At 51.0% G+C, this 13,343-nt stretch overlaps 2 protein-coding genes across 6 annotated transcripts in view; one reads left to right on the top strand and one right to left on the bottom strand.

Moving 5' to 3' along the window:
- TG (thyroglobulin) overlaps positions 1 to 13,343 on the top strand; it is a 253,423-nt gene that overhangs the window by 206,135 nt on the left and 33,945 nt on the right. For 4 of the 5 annotated variants that reach the window (XM_053208437.1, XM_053208436.1, XM_027063873.2 and 1 more), the window contains 2 exons: positions 9,388 to 9,552; positions 10,587 to 10,754. In XM_053208437.1, coding sequence (XP_053064412.1) covers positions 9,388 to 9,552; positions 10,587 to 10,754 — 333 coding nt within the window. Of the gene's footprint in view, positions 1 to 5,641; positions 6,264 to 9,387; positions 9,553 to 10,586; positions 10,755 to 13,343 lie in introns of those variants that run through there. The other variant, XM_053208438.1, reaches the window with a different exon arrangement.
- The window catches only part of SLA (Src like adaptor), an 89,231-nt gene that overhangs the window by 49,998 nt on the left and 25,890 nt on the right, over positions 1 to 13,343 (bottom strand). The window lies entirely within an intron of this gene.

Here is a 13,343-nt window from a genome sequence, read left to right as displayed (position 1 = left end):
TAAAACCATTTTCTCAAGACAGCTGTAGATGCCGAGACACAAAGCTTTTTAAAACCTATATAAATGTTCATCACATATGTATGATACATCGTGCACAAATATTTTCCTTTAATATTTTCACACAGTGTCTCTTTAGTGAGAAACCATTAAATGTCGGGCGAGCAGCTCATGCAACACATTTTTTTAACGATCTGTCAGAAGAAAAGCGTCCTTTCTGACCTCCTAATGCCTTCGTGGGAGGAAATCATCAAGGATATGTGAATAGATTTAGCTTGTAACGGTGTATGTCCATTGCAGCTTTGTCCAGAACGTTGTAAAACTGGGAACAATCATTGCTATCGTTTATTGAATACACAGAGCTGGTAGCACACTCCACCATTACAATGCAAAGCATCTTTTGTCTTCCACAACAATCCTGCGGGGAAGCCATCGGTATCATTATAGTCCTTCCGATAGCTGAGGATAGAGTCTCCAGTCAAACGTCTACGAAGCAGAGCTGGGATTTTCATCCAATTCTGTCAGATTCCACAGCCTTCCGTGGTTCCTGCCCTCCCTATGACTCTCCCTAGCAAAGTACCTGATTGCACAATGGCTTGAGAAACGGTCTCGTAACTGAATAGGCAACAGGACAGAATAATATTCACGGTTGATGCGTAGGTGAAAAATACGGGTTCAGCACCGGTGTGAGCTCACTTATTTCCTACATATACATATATAGACAGAAGCATTCATGCATGCATATATATACACACACGCACTGACAGTATTTAACAGTGGTGTTCCTTTAGTGGGAGGATTACGTGTAATTTTCTTTCTGTTGCTCACCTATATTTCCCATTGTGGATTTTTTGTGCTGCTATTTTTACTCTAAAACTTCCAAAAGTTCTTGGGGTGCCTGGGTGGCTCAGTCAGTTGAGCATCCGACTTCAGCTCAGGTCATGATCTCGCGGTCTGTGAGTTAGAGCCCCGCATCGGGCTCTGTGCTGACAGCTCGGAGCCTGGAGGCTGCTTCCGATCCTGTGTCTCCCTCTCTCTGCCCCTCCCCCGCTCATGCTCCGTCTCTGTCTCTCTCTCTCTCTCTGTCAAAAATAAACATTAAAAATAATTCCAAAAGTTGTGTTTAAATAAACTAAGGTAACATCAGTGGATACAGGACCATGCACGCCAGGCTTTTTCTAGGGCATGAAGAGAGTTGGCATTTTGGCAAGGCTGTGATGACAGTGAGGCTGGTTTTGGGGACCACCCCTCTTAGTCAGGACTGCCTCCCTTCTCCTTCAGGGATCCTCCTTCTGTTCCACCCTCAGTGCCCCTGCAAAGTGTTCTTAGATGGCCTTGGCCATGCCTCTTGCCCACTGATCGGGTTATGCAGTTAAGCGATAATGAGTGCCTTCTTCTTGACGCGAGTCCGTTATATTTTAGTATAGAATTAATATTTTCAATGTAATTTAATTTTTTTCTAATTACAAATATCACATAAGTTCATTGGAAACAAACATAGAATATTCTGAAAGGTACAAAAAGCCAATAAAACTCATCCACCACTCCCTCGCCTTGAATTAATAGGGGATTCTGGGGATTGATACAGCTGGGCTATATCAAGACCCTGGTGAGGGCAGTAGGCCAGGGTGAGAGGGCAAAGGATGTCCATGAATTCCTCATGATCTCTGCCATCAATGGAGGCAGCATGGCATCATGGGAAAGCCACAGCATCTTGGGATAAAAAAAAAAAAACTGAGTTCTTACCCCTTTCCCCTGGTATTAGCAGGTTACTAAACTTCTTTGACACTGTCTCTTGAGTAGACCCCCAATTCTTTTTGAATAAGTGGGGAGTGGACAAAAGAATGATTACATAAGTAGCATAGTTTCCTTTTAAGTAATATCGGTTCTTTCTGCCTCATAGGGTGGTTGTGGGTATTTAAGACAACGTAAGCAAGAGCTCTATATAATGCAGAATGTGGTACGGTTGTCAATGCGTGTCAAAGCAACTCAAAGTGGTTTCTCTTGTGTCTCACTCCTTCCATGGGAGAAGCAGACCTTCCCAGCTTTCACCGTCCTGAACACCCCTGCAAAGACCTTGTTTCTGAGTCACCAGTCACTAGCCACCCATGAGTGGCATGGAAAATAAGGGTCTGTGCTGTATTTAGTTAGTGTTGTTTTTAGTGGTAGATGGTGCAGTGGAGGGAGAAACAGCAAGCCTCGTAATCTCTGGCTCTGCTACTTTCAAGCCAAGACCTTGAACAAATTACCTACCCACTCTGAGCCTCAGTCTCTCCATCTATAAAGTGGGGATGGTAATACTTACAAGGTTATCGTGGGGATCACGTGAGAAAATGCGCAGGAATGACCTGGCTTTTAAAAGGTGCTTTGTAAAGGTTCAATTCTCCTCCCCCTCCCTTGGAAAGTTTATATAATTTATCTTATTTTTTTAATGTTTATTTATTTTTGAGAGAGAGACAGAGACAGAGTGCGAGCAGGGGAGGGGCAGAGAGAGAGGGAGACACAGAATCTGAGGCAGGCTCCCGGCTCTGAGCTGTCAGCACAGAGCCAGACGCGGGGCTCGAACCCACAAACCGTGAGATCATGACCTGAGCTGAAGTTGGGACGCTTAACCGACTGAGCCACTCAGGTGCCCCAAAAAGTTTATGTAATTTAAAGATAGAAAGATGGAGGCAGGGGGAGGCTGAGAGGCCCAGCAGGGCTCAGCAGATACCCCACAACAGGGAGGAAGCATCCGGACAGCAAGACTTGCCTCCTGCTCAGTTCCCTGAACCACAGAGAAATCAGGCTACTTTTTGACTTTTGCAATGAGCCGTGATTTCTGAAGGACTACCCCACTTTTGTACACTGAAAGTTGTTTTCAAAGGTTTAAAAAGAGTGGCAGTGTTGGGGCTCCTGGGTGGCCAAATCGGTTAAGCGTCTGACTTCAACTCGGGTCACGATCTCAGGGTTCATGAGCTCCACGTCAGGCTCTCTGCTGTCAGCACGGAACCTGCTTCCGATCCTCTGTCCCCCTCTCTCTCTCTCTGTGCCCCTCTCCCCTGCTTATTCTCTCTCTTCCTCAAAATAAATAATCAAACTTTAAAAAATAAAAAGAAGAGTGGCGATTAGAGTTAAGCAATGCAGCGCGGACGTGTGGTTGTCCCCTGATCGTGCTAATTGAGCTTAAGGGCGATAGAGGTAGCAGGAGCCGGTAGGCCATTTTCTCCGCGCCCGTTCGGTACCCAGCGCGTTTCACGAACCCCTTGCAGCAAGTGTGTGAGGCGGGCGCCTTACAGCCGAGGGGCTGAGGCTTAAACAGGTGGAGTGTTTTGAACACACCCACACTTCTTCACCAAAGAAGAAGGACCCCCACTGAGCCTCCATTCACACGCCCTCCTAGGCTGGGATTTGTACCAGGATCTAGCGTTAAGATCCTTCAAGACAACGGCAACACCGGCGCTGATGATTTTCGAAGGACGTGAGCAAGGCCGAAGATACACCCTTTTTTTTTTTCCCTCGTTCAAATTCTGTGGGCTTCCTTCCACCAGCTAAAACCAAGACCTGCTGATTCCTGAGGACAAAGAGGAGGGAGAGATGTGCTCTTACGCCCTAAGACTAGGATGTCAACGTGGAAGTTGTGTTCATTATAATCGCTCTGAAGTTTTGCCCAAACTCAAGTCCTACAAATTAGAGTAAAACTTGTGCTTTTGGGGGATTAAGAAGGTGATTTCAGTGTAGAAAACATTAGGGAGGATACTAGCACCGATGTGCGTGTATGGAGGCTTTAAGCAAAGTCCGTATCTGCCTTAGCTTCCAGAATGCTCTTGGAGCTGCCTGGGCAGCTCAGTAATGTCCCCCAGTTCATCTGTCTGCACCATTCTGGTGGCTTCTGTGTCGGGCCCCTTCCCAGGAGGGGAGCTGGTGCCAAGCAGTTGAAGTGACACCTGGCTCATGCCTCCTGCTTTCTCTTCAGACCCCGTGACCCTGGTGGGCTCCTCGCCTCGGCGCCGCTCTCTCCCCGTCATCCCGCTCAGCCTGCCAGCCGACCGTCCGGCCATTCATTCCAGTCCCATCCTGCTGGATCCATGTCTAGGGGAAGCCTCCAGTGCACACACTCCGTGTTAGACTCTGGGGGTGAAGGACTAGCCATCCCAACCTCTGCTGTCAGAAGTGCGTCTTCGGGAGGCGCCAGTGCCCAGTAGTTTACTGAGAGCCTGTGGAATGCTGTACACCATTTTCGGCACCAAAGATGCAAAGACAAATGATTTGGTGGCATTCCTAAAAGGCTCTCTGCAACCCCCTGGGCAAGAGGCTTTCCTGACTCTCCATCGCTGTCCTATAAACTATGGTTGACCACCCTCTGAAATTCATCTCTTGCTTGGGTGGGCTGGATTCCTCTCAAATTTACTCCTCATTACGCCTCCATGCAAATGCCCCTTTTCACTCAGGAGAAAAAATAGGCCCATCCCTCTGTCCATCTGTCCATCCATCCATCCATCCGTCCATCCATCCATCCATCCACCCATCCATTTACCCATCCATCCATCCATCCATCCGCCCATTTGTCCATCCGTCCATCCATCCATCCATCCATCCATCCATCCGTCTGTCCATCCATCCATCCACCCATCCATTTACCCATCCATCCATCCATCCATCCATCCATCCATCCATCCACCCATTTGTCCATCCGTCCATCCATCTGTCCATCCATCCATTCATCCATCCCCTCACTCATAGTCACTGGCTCACTAACTCAAAACCTACTTATCTGGGTCCCAGGCCCAGTTCTGGGGGTGCCGGGATACTTGGGACCCATTTCCTTTCTTCTCTAGCTCATGTGGTTAATCAGTCCCCTGAACCCATCTGCCATCTGACACCCCTCCCCTAGAGTGGCTGTCTATTTCAAGAAAGTCTGGCGTGTATGTGTGTGTGGTTGTATGTCTGTGTATACCCAAGTGTGTGTCTGTGTGTATATGTGCGTTTCTGTCCGCGACCATGTGTGTTCCCGAGTGTGTGTGTGCCTCGTGTGACTATACTGTGAGTGTATCTTTCTGTCTGTGATTGTGTGTATCCATCTGTGTGCTTGGACAGGGGCAGGTCCTGCGTCTGAGATGACTGTAATGGCTGACGGAGGTCAAGGTCCCTTATGATGTTCAGAGGCTGCAGGGAGAAAAAGCACTGGTCAGCGATCGTGGTTTTGCTCTGCACTATTTTAAAAGTTAAAACACACACACACACACACACACACACACACCCCAAACAAAAACTCATTGCCCTTTAATAGCTAGGTCAGACTTACATAAGCGTAGGCCCGGGGCCCAGAGGCCAAAGACTTTGCTGCCTCCAAACCCTACAAGGGCTCCTCCAGCCCTCACGGTGCTAACTGCACCATTCACCACGCGGAGGTCACCCACCATCTTCAGCATGTCCTTAGTGACCCTTAAAGTGTGGCTTATCATTCCCATTCAGATGAGGAAATCAAGGCCCCCAGATGCCAGTCATTTGCCCTGAGCCACTTCATCAGCAGGTACCAGGGCCGACGTGTGAACCTGATTTCTTCTGCCAGGTTCAGGCGGGACTGACGGCCTGGTCTGCGGACCCTAGGCAGGCCTGGGCGGTGTCCCTGGCTCTGTCCCCAAAGCCCTTGTTCTTTGTGCAGCTCTGCACGCCATGCCCTGCTCCAACCGGATGCTTTAAAGCAAGGCTGAGCTGACCGTTGACTTCCTTAACCAGTGATTTTCCATGAAGAAAGACATCTCCTTCAGCAAGATCAATGAGGACGACACACTCGAGGGAGAGGAAAGTTCTCTAAGCCATCACGCAGCATTGCTGTAACCCACGCCTCTAACCACTTCCTGACAGTATCGGGGGCCCTGGCTTTTTATAGTTGCACATGGTGCTGAAAACATTCGAGGCCCCCACCCTGAGTTCTGTGTCCTCACGGCCTACCTGCGGGCGAAGCTGGGCTCAGCGGCCCCACCTCAGCAGCCAGCAGATTACCAGCTCAATGTGCAACTTAGAACGCAGGACTGTGGGGCTCCTGGGTGACTCAGTCGGCTGGGCATCTGATTTCGGCTCAGGTCACGATCTCACGGTTTGTGGGTTCGAGCCCCGCGTCGGGCTCTGTGCCGGGAGCTTGAAGCCTGCAGCCTGCTTTGGATTCTGTGTCGCCCCCTCTCTCTCTGCCCCGCCCCCACTCACACTCTGTCTCTCTCTCTGAAAGACAAATGAACATTAAAAAAAAAAAAAAGAACATGGGTCTTTGACCTTTTATACCTTGAGCGTGTGTGTGTGTGTGTGTGTGTGTGTGTGTGTGTGTGTTCTCTTAAGACAAATCAGATCTGGTGGCTCTCCGAAAAGCTGGACCCCTCGTCGTTCAAGAGATAAACCTGTGGGCTAAGTCATCTGGACCCTTATGTATTATCACTGTGGTTGAGTTCTGGCTCTGGGCTGCCCGGTTGTTTGACTTTCATGGCTACTTATTCTCACCACGAGCTCAGGCGTTCGGACTCTGTGTGTCACCGATGCTGAAACTCAGAGCAAGCTGCTGGCTGGAGATCAGTGGTGCAGGAAGCTTGCTTTGTGTGTTTCGTAGCAAACCCCACTGATGACAAGAGCCTCTGAGCTTCCCTAAATGGGTTGAGGACAGAAAACCAATGCAGAGGACCCCTCCCTATCTTGAGTGCGGGGACCAAGCAGCCAGCCCCATTCTGAGCGACCTGGAGCTGTCTGAAAGGGCTCCCAGGGACCAGGGTACGTTGCTGCCGACAGGATCCACACCGTACAGGCTCTCGTCTCTCTGGGCTGGGGTTGAAATTGGCCTCACCCCTGACTCTGGCCATGAGGTTCCTCCTTGGTCTGGACAACTAAGTAAAGTAGTAATGTCTCCACCTTCCATCAAGAAGCTGCCAGGTGTATGTGAAAGGCTGACCGGGTGGCTGAAGGCTTGGCCACGGAGCCTGACTGCCTGCATTTAGATTCCACGTCCGTCTCCACCCAGTCCTGTGACCCTGACCAAGTCGTTTGCCTCTCTGCGTCCCGCGCCCCTCATCCATAAAAGGAGACGATAATATCATCCGCCTCATGCGATGGTTGTGAGGCACCAACTAATATGTGTAAAATGCTGAGGACACGCGAGGAACATTCCATCGCGCACGGGCACACACTCCACCAGGGTTCGCCCTTCTGATTCTTAGACATCTCACCCTTGGGGGGCGCACGTGGTGCTGATACCACCGCGGTCATGTTACTCGGGAGGGAGAGGTGCTGGGTGACTTGTGAAGTCACCATGTGGAGTTGGCAGCAGGCTGGGGACCATGTTCAGCTGCGTCAGACCGAATTTGGCTTCTGAGAGGCGGAGCCTCAACCCTCCTGGCGGCCAGAACCAGTCCCGGCCCCCGGCCCTCTCCCCGCCCTCTGGGTGTCTGCCCCACCCAGTGCTGCCCTCAGCTGCCAGCCCTACCCGAGGGATGGCCTGGCCTCATTGCCATGCCCATGCTCTGCCCATGACCTTCAGTCCTGACTGTGAGGCATAGAGACCCCTGGGACCTCCTGGGGGCGGTTCTGGAACACACTCTGTTATTTCAGGAACTGTGGCCAGCAGGGATCTCCAGAGGATGGGTCTCCTCCCCTCTGGGCATCTCTCTATTGTCTGTTTTACACAAGGGCTAACAGCACCAATGACTCAGGTGCACACGGGCACCTTGCTGTCCAGCTTCCAGAAGGCCTTCCTCTGCACTACTTTATTCATCCTCTCAGAGACCCAGTGACAGCGGCGGCCTCGGTATACCCATTTCTGCATTTCTGCTGATTTTAGTTTCTGACGTTTTAGCCCAGGGTAGGGTCCTGAATGGAAACGTATTCTGTGGAGTCAGCCAGATCAGTGTTGTCTTTACGTTGGAGTGAGAGGGTACGTATGGTTCGACTCAAGAACACAGCATCTTGTTCTGGATATAAAAACACGTGCGGCCTAATGTGGGGGGTGGGGGTTAGAGCATGGCCAAGGCGGGCTGCTTGGACTGGGGTCTTAGCTCTGCCGGTCACCAGCTGCGTGATGTTGGGCAAGATCCTGAACCTTTCTGTGCCTGGACTTCCCCCTCTCTGAGACAGAGGGGTAAATAACCTTTACCTCTGGGGGTTGTGGAGAGGATTTAATCAGTTAATATGTATGAAGTGCTCACAACTCTACCCGAAATTCAGCAAATACTTAGTAAACGTTAGCTATCTTATTAGTTTTTGTTGCCAAGCTCCCGGTTCCTGGTACATATTAGGTGCTCAGTGAATGAGAATTTCCCTTTCCTCTTGGAGCCTCAGTTTGCTAACCTGCAAAATGGGACTGCCAGTCGTACCTACCTCATATTAGTGTTGCAGAGGTTGCGTGAGACGGGCACACAGAGTTCCCAGGAGGGTTGGTACCTGGCAGGTGGCTGGAGGCAGCCAGTACGTGGCTGGCCCAGGCCCCTCAGTACAGAGCTGGGTCAGGGAACTGGAAACTCTCTGCCTGGGGTCCCGGAGCCTAACAAACTCTGGAGCCCAGCTGCCTGGATCCGCAGGCTGGCTCGGCCCCTGACAGCATTTGTGGCTTTAGGCAAGTTCCTCAATTTCCCTGTTTCTCTGTTTTCATATCTGTGACAAGGGGGACAATAACAGCAGCTAACTTACTAGGTCTTGTGAGGATTCACGAGATAAAGCGGGGGAAGCTCTTAAGAATCGGAGTGCTCGACCACAGACGAAGGGCCCTGGGGCTGCACCCCAGTCGAGGCACTCAGCCCACCTCTTCCGCCCTGCGTGGATGACCGGTCCCGCCAACAGTCCAGGCAGGGCAGATGGACCTCCTGCCATTGCCACCAGCCGTGTTCCTAGAAGGGAAATGTTCCCAGCAAGCCGGCATCTGACACATTTGCACTAACTCTGCAGGCACGACTCACTTGTACAGTGACTCCGTTTCCATCACCTTCTAGGTGGGCATCTATTTCAAAGTCTAATTCCATCTTCACTGAGCCAGGAAACATGCTATTTAAGGAGACCTGGGAGGTGGGGCAGGGCGTGGCCCCACAGTTCTCTTCGCACAGGACAGTTCTGGTCCTTGTCCCTGTTCAACCACCATTGGCCCTTGGCCTTAATAGACAAATTTACTCAGTGGATCACTCTGTCCAGTGCCCGCACTTCACAGATGAGGAAACTGAGGCCCCCGGAGACATTTATTCGTGATCACACAGCATGTTGATATGATATTGATCCGTCCTGACCTCCCAAATGCCTGTGGACATCCATGGGAAGGGTCCTGGGGCTTCCAAGTGTGGATGAAAGATACAGAGCCCTGATGTGGCCCTGAGGTCTCGGGCCGAGCTGGGGTGGGAGGGAGAACATCTAGACTACGTGTCCTGAGTCTGCCTTCTCTTCCAGGGTGGCTCCGCGTTCTCCCCAGCTGCTGTCATCAGCCAGGAGAGGGCTCGGCAGCAGGCAGCTGCTTTGGCAGAGGAGGTCGGCTGCCCCCCCTCGTCCATCCAAGACATGGTGTCCTGCCTCCGCCAGAAGCCTGCGAGCGTCCTTAATGACGCCCAGACCAAGGTGGGCACCTGCATGCACATTGGGGAGGGACACTCTCTGATCTTTTACAAGTGGAAAACCAGGCCTAAAAGGGACACCTGACCCACCCAAGGCCACGCGGTAGGTTGATGACCAGCCGGAACTGGAATGCACATTCCTGACCCCAGCACTGTGCCCGGGCCCAGTATGTGATGGACCAAACATGGGCACGGAAGGTGGACAGAACTGGCTGCACATTGGATTTAATCTGTAAGATATAAATACAAAATACAATAGGGGCTTTATACACTGGGAAGATAAAATGAAGTGACACGTGCGAAGGGTCTCACCTGTGCCGGGACCGTGGTGGCACGGTGTCAGGTGACAGCCACACGGATTAAGCACTGTGGTCACAGCTGCAGTGGATCGGGGCCAGCCCATCCTCTTAGATAGGACAGCTGTGCGCTCCCCTTTCCAGACTCAGAAGACCCTGCTTCCAGCCCACAGTCTCGGGCTGTCCCTGACATTGATGAAGGGGACAGTAGCAGGAAACACTATTATCACCTCAGCCAAGGGCTTGATTCCTTCAGCTTTGGGCCCGGACCCACCGACCCGGAGCAGGTCTGACCCCCAGCTCCCCCGGGGCGTGGGCTAGTGAGACAGCGGCTAGAGCTGATGAATTTCCCTTTTGGGTCCTGTCTCTGGCCACCGCCCGTCCCTCAGTCGGTGTCCTGCCTCCCTCACACACACCTACGGGCTCAGGCTTGCCCATTCCTCCCTGTGGATCCGTCCTCACCGTGGCACGGAAACCCTGGGCAGCTCCCTGCGGACCAACCATCACTCAGAGCGATACTTGCCTTCCTGTTGCCTGTGGCCCAGCGTCCTTCCTACCTGTTGTTCTTGTCATTTTCCTCCGATTTCCCCACACGGCCCCGGACTATGGATAGCCAGCGTCAGCGTCCGTTATGGTTAAAACCCGACCAAGCGAAGCAATGCAACTGATTCTTCTAGAACCATTTTTTTAAAGAAAGGATAAAATCCATACACATAATGGCCTCCCTTTGCACCCGATGTAGCTCCTGGCCGTGAGTGGCCCTTTCCACTACTGGGGTCCTGTAGTTGATGGCCAGTACCTCCGCGAGGCTCCAGCCAGGGCACTGCAGAGGTCTCCGCGGACAAAGGTCGATCTGCTAATTGGGAGTTCTCAAGATGACGGGCTCATCAACAGAGCGAAAGCCGTGAAGGTAGGCGGGGCAGAGCCTCAGAGGTCCCCTGAGGACTGTGCCCCAGTGTCTCTGGTCCTTAAAGCCTGACCGGGGGCCCAGAGTCATTGACTTACTTGCTCATTTACAAACCAATCGCTAAAAACCTGCTGTGGGCACAGGCTGCATAAGGACCGTGGGAGATGGTAATGGGTGGAGTCGTTTTGGACCTAAGACACTTGCAAGGTTGTGAGCAACACAGTCGTCTTCGCCTCCACATCCACAAACCCCATCTGTGAGCAAATCGCCACGGGAAGCAGCGAGCAGAGGCTGACCGAGGAGCTTGTGAGCTTCGGGCTTCCAGGCTGTGGGTGCCCTTGCTCCATGAGGGATGCTTGTCCCTCTGAGGGGTGGAGAAGGACAAAAGGGTGCCCTCTGCTATCCTGGCAAGGCAGCCCAAACACCATATGTGTTTTCTCACCTGGGGAAGCTGGGCGGGGTCATACCCTGTACCTGGCAAAGGCCACTTCATATGGCTGCTTGGAGACACAGCAAAGCGAGAGACAGTTGTGAGGTCTTCTGTCCCTTTTTTTTTAAGTTTATTTATTTATTTTGTGAGACAGAGAGTGTGAGCAGGGGAGGGGCAGAGAGAGAGGGAGAGAGAGAGAATCCCAAGTAAGCCCTGCACTGTCAGCACAGAGCCCGATGCGGGGCTCAAACTCACAAACCGTGAGATCATGACCTGAGCCGAAACCAGGAGTCAGGCGCTTAACCCACTGAGCCACCCAGGGGCCCCAGTCTTTTGTCTCTTTGAACACTCGCTTCCTGCTCTGACCAGGTGCCCTCACCACGAAGTGGCCGGCCCTGAAAGAGGCCGGGTAGGCTCTCCTCTGGCCGGCCTCGTCAAGCCACTCTTGACACACCCTTTAGGCTGCCAAGCCCGGGATGGTGACTGCCGAGTGCAAAAGAAACACAGTGAGAAGACGCACTCAACACGGGGCACTGTCTGGCTCCATTGAATATGAGGCAGCGTAACTAGAATTTAAAAAAAAAAAAAATCATTCATGCAGCCTAATGGCGTCCTGCATTGCCTCGGATTATTCTGTTCCCTCCGGTAATATGTCTCACTTAGGGGAATCTGTCTCACAGCAGTAAAAACACCACTCTGACCTGATATATACATACAAGAGTATTTATCAGGGCGTTAATTATTGTGGCGAAACGTTGGAAGCAACCCAAATGTGCATTAATGGAGCAATGGTGGCCTGAGTTGAGCTGCACACAAACTGTAAACTATGATGCGGGAGGTGGGAGGGACGGACCGGATACATCTCTGCTGACTTGAGGGGTACGTGTGATGTGCCGTTAAGTGGAAAACAAAACATATTGGGGAGCAACGTGAAATTAAGGTAGCGTCCATATTTTTTTAAAACAGCCAGCCTGTATGCATCTGTAAATATGTAAATGCATGTAGTTTTATGTTTCTTCCTGAAAGGATTATAGGGTGGAAAGTTCTACCTACAGCAAGCACGAACATTGGCTATCTCAGAAGAGATGGCAGTGTGAACAAGAATATTATGAATTTAATATTACTTGGGGCCCCTGGGGGACTCAGTCGGTTCAGCGTCCGAGATTTCAGCTCAGGTCATGAGTTTGTCTCGTGGTTCGTGAGTTCAAGCCCACTTCGGGCTCTGTGCTGGCAGTGTGGAGGCTGCTTGGAATTCTCCTCTGCCTCTCTCTCTGCCCCTCCCCTGCTCTCTCTCTCTTTCTCTGTCTCAAAAGATATAAACATTAAAAAAATTTTAAATAATACTAATATTACTAAACACATATGCATATATTGTATATATATATATGCATACATGCTACATATAACATGAATAATATGTGTATATAGAGGTATGTGTGTAGATGGAGAGAGTAGTGTGTGTGTGTGTGTGTGTGTGTGTGTGTGTGTGTGTGTGTAGAACTTAGTCACTATTAGCTTCTGTCCAGTTGAGAAAGAACTTGTACATTTTTGATCCATTTCTGCGTCCATTTCTACATCTTTCTGCCGAGCACCCGCGTATAACACGGCCCTTATTTCAAGGGGCTGCAACTTAATTATTGAACCAGACTAACACTCAGGAAGCCCTGACAAGATGCCCCTTCTCCACCACTGGCCCCAGCCTTTCTTCTATCAAGTTGTGGGTCTTTGGATGACTTCCGATCTAGCCCCTCGTTAGTTCAAAAGTAGTAAGTGGAATCATTTTAGTAGAAATTAAGCACAGGTGTGCTCCTGTACTAATATGCGGCATTGCTACAAAAGATTCGTGGAAACGTAACAAATTTAAAGCATGGGAAAGAGATGAGTGTTTTTAGATTCGTGCTGCGCCATCGGCGTGCACTGCGCTGGAGACGATGCCCTGTGGCATGGGCACAGTGGACAGAAATGGCCACTGGCCTGGCCCCTTTTCCATGCAACCCCTCATTTTATGTTGCCCTGCGGGGATGTGGGAATCTTTGTGCTGGAGAGACAATATGCACACAGCTCTGATTCTTTGGACTGCGTGCTGACAATTTATGCCAGCCATCTCTGACTTTAGAGAGAGGAAGGGCTACTTTTATACTCCCAGGAGCCTGGGGATCACC

This window comes from Acinonyx jubatus, chromosome F2, assembly GCF_027475565.1.
Source record: "Acinonyx jubatus isolate Ajub_Pintada_27869175 chromosome F2, VMU_Ajub_asm_v1.0, whole genome shotgun sequence".
NCBI classification, from domain to species: domain Eukaryota; kingdom Metazoa; phylum Chordata; class Mammalia; order Carnivora; family Felidae; genus Acinonyx; species Acinonyx jubatus.
The sequence above is the reverse complement of the archived record's forward strand: the minus strand, read 5'-3'. Positions and strand labels throughout refer to the sequence as shown.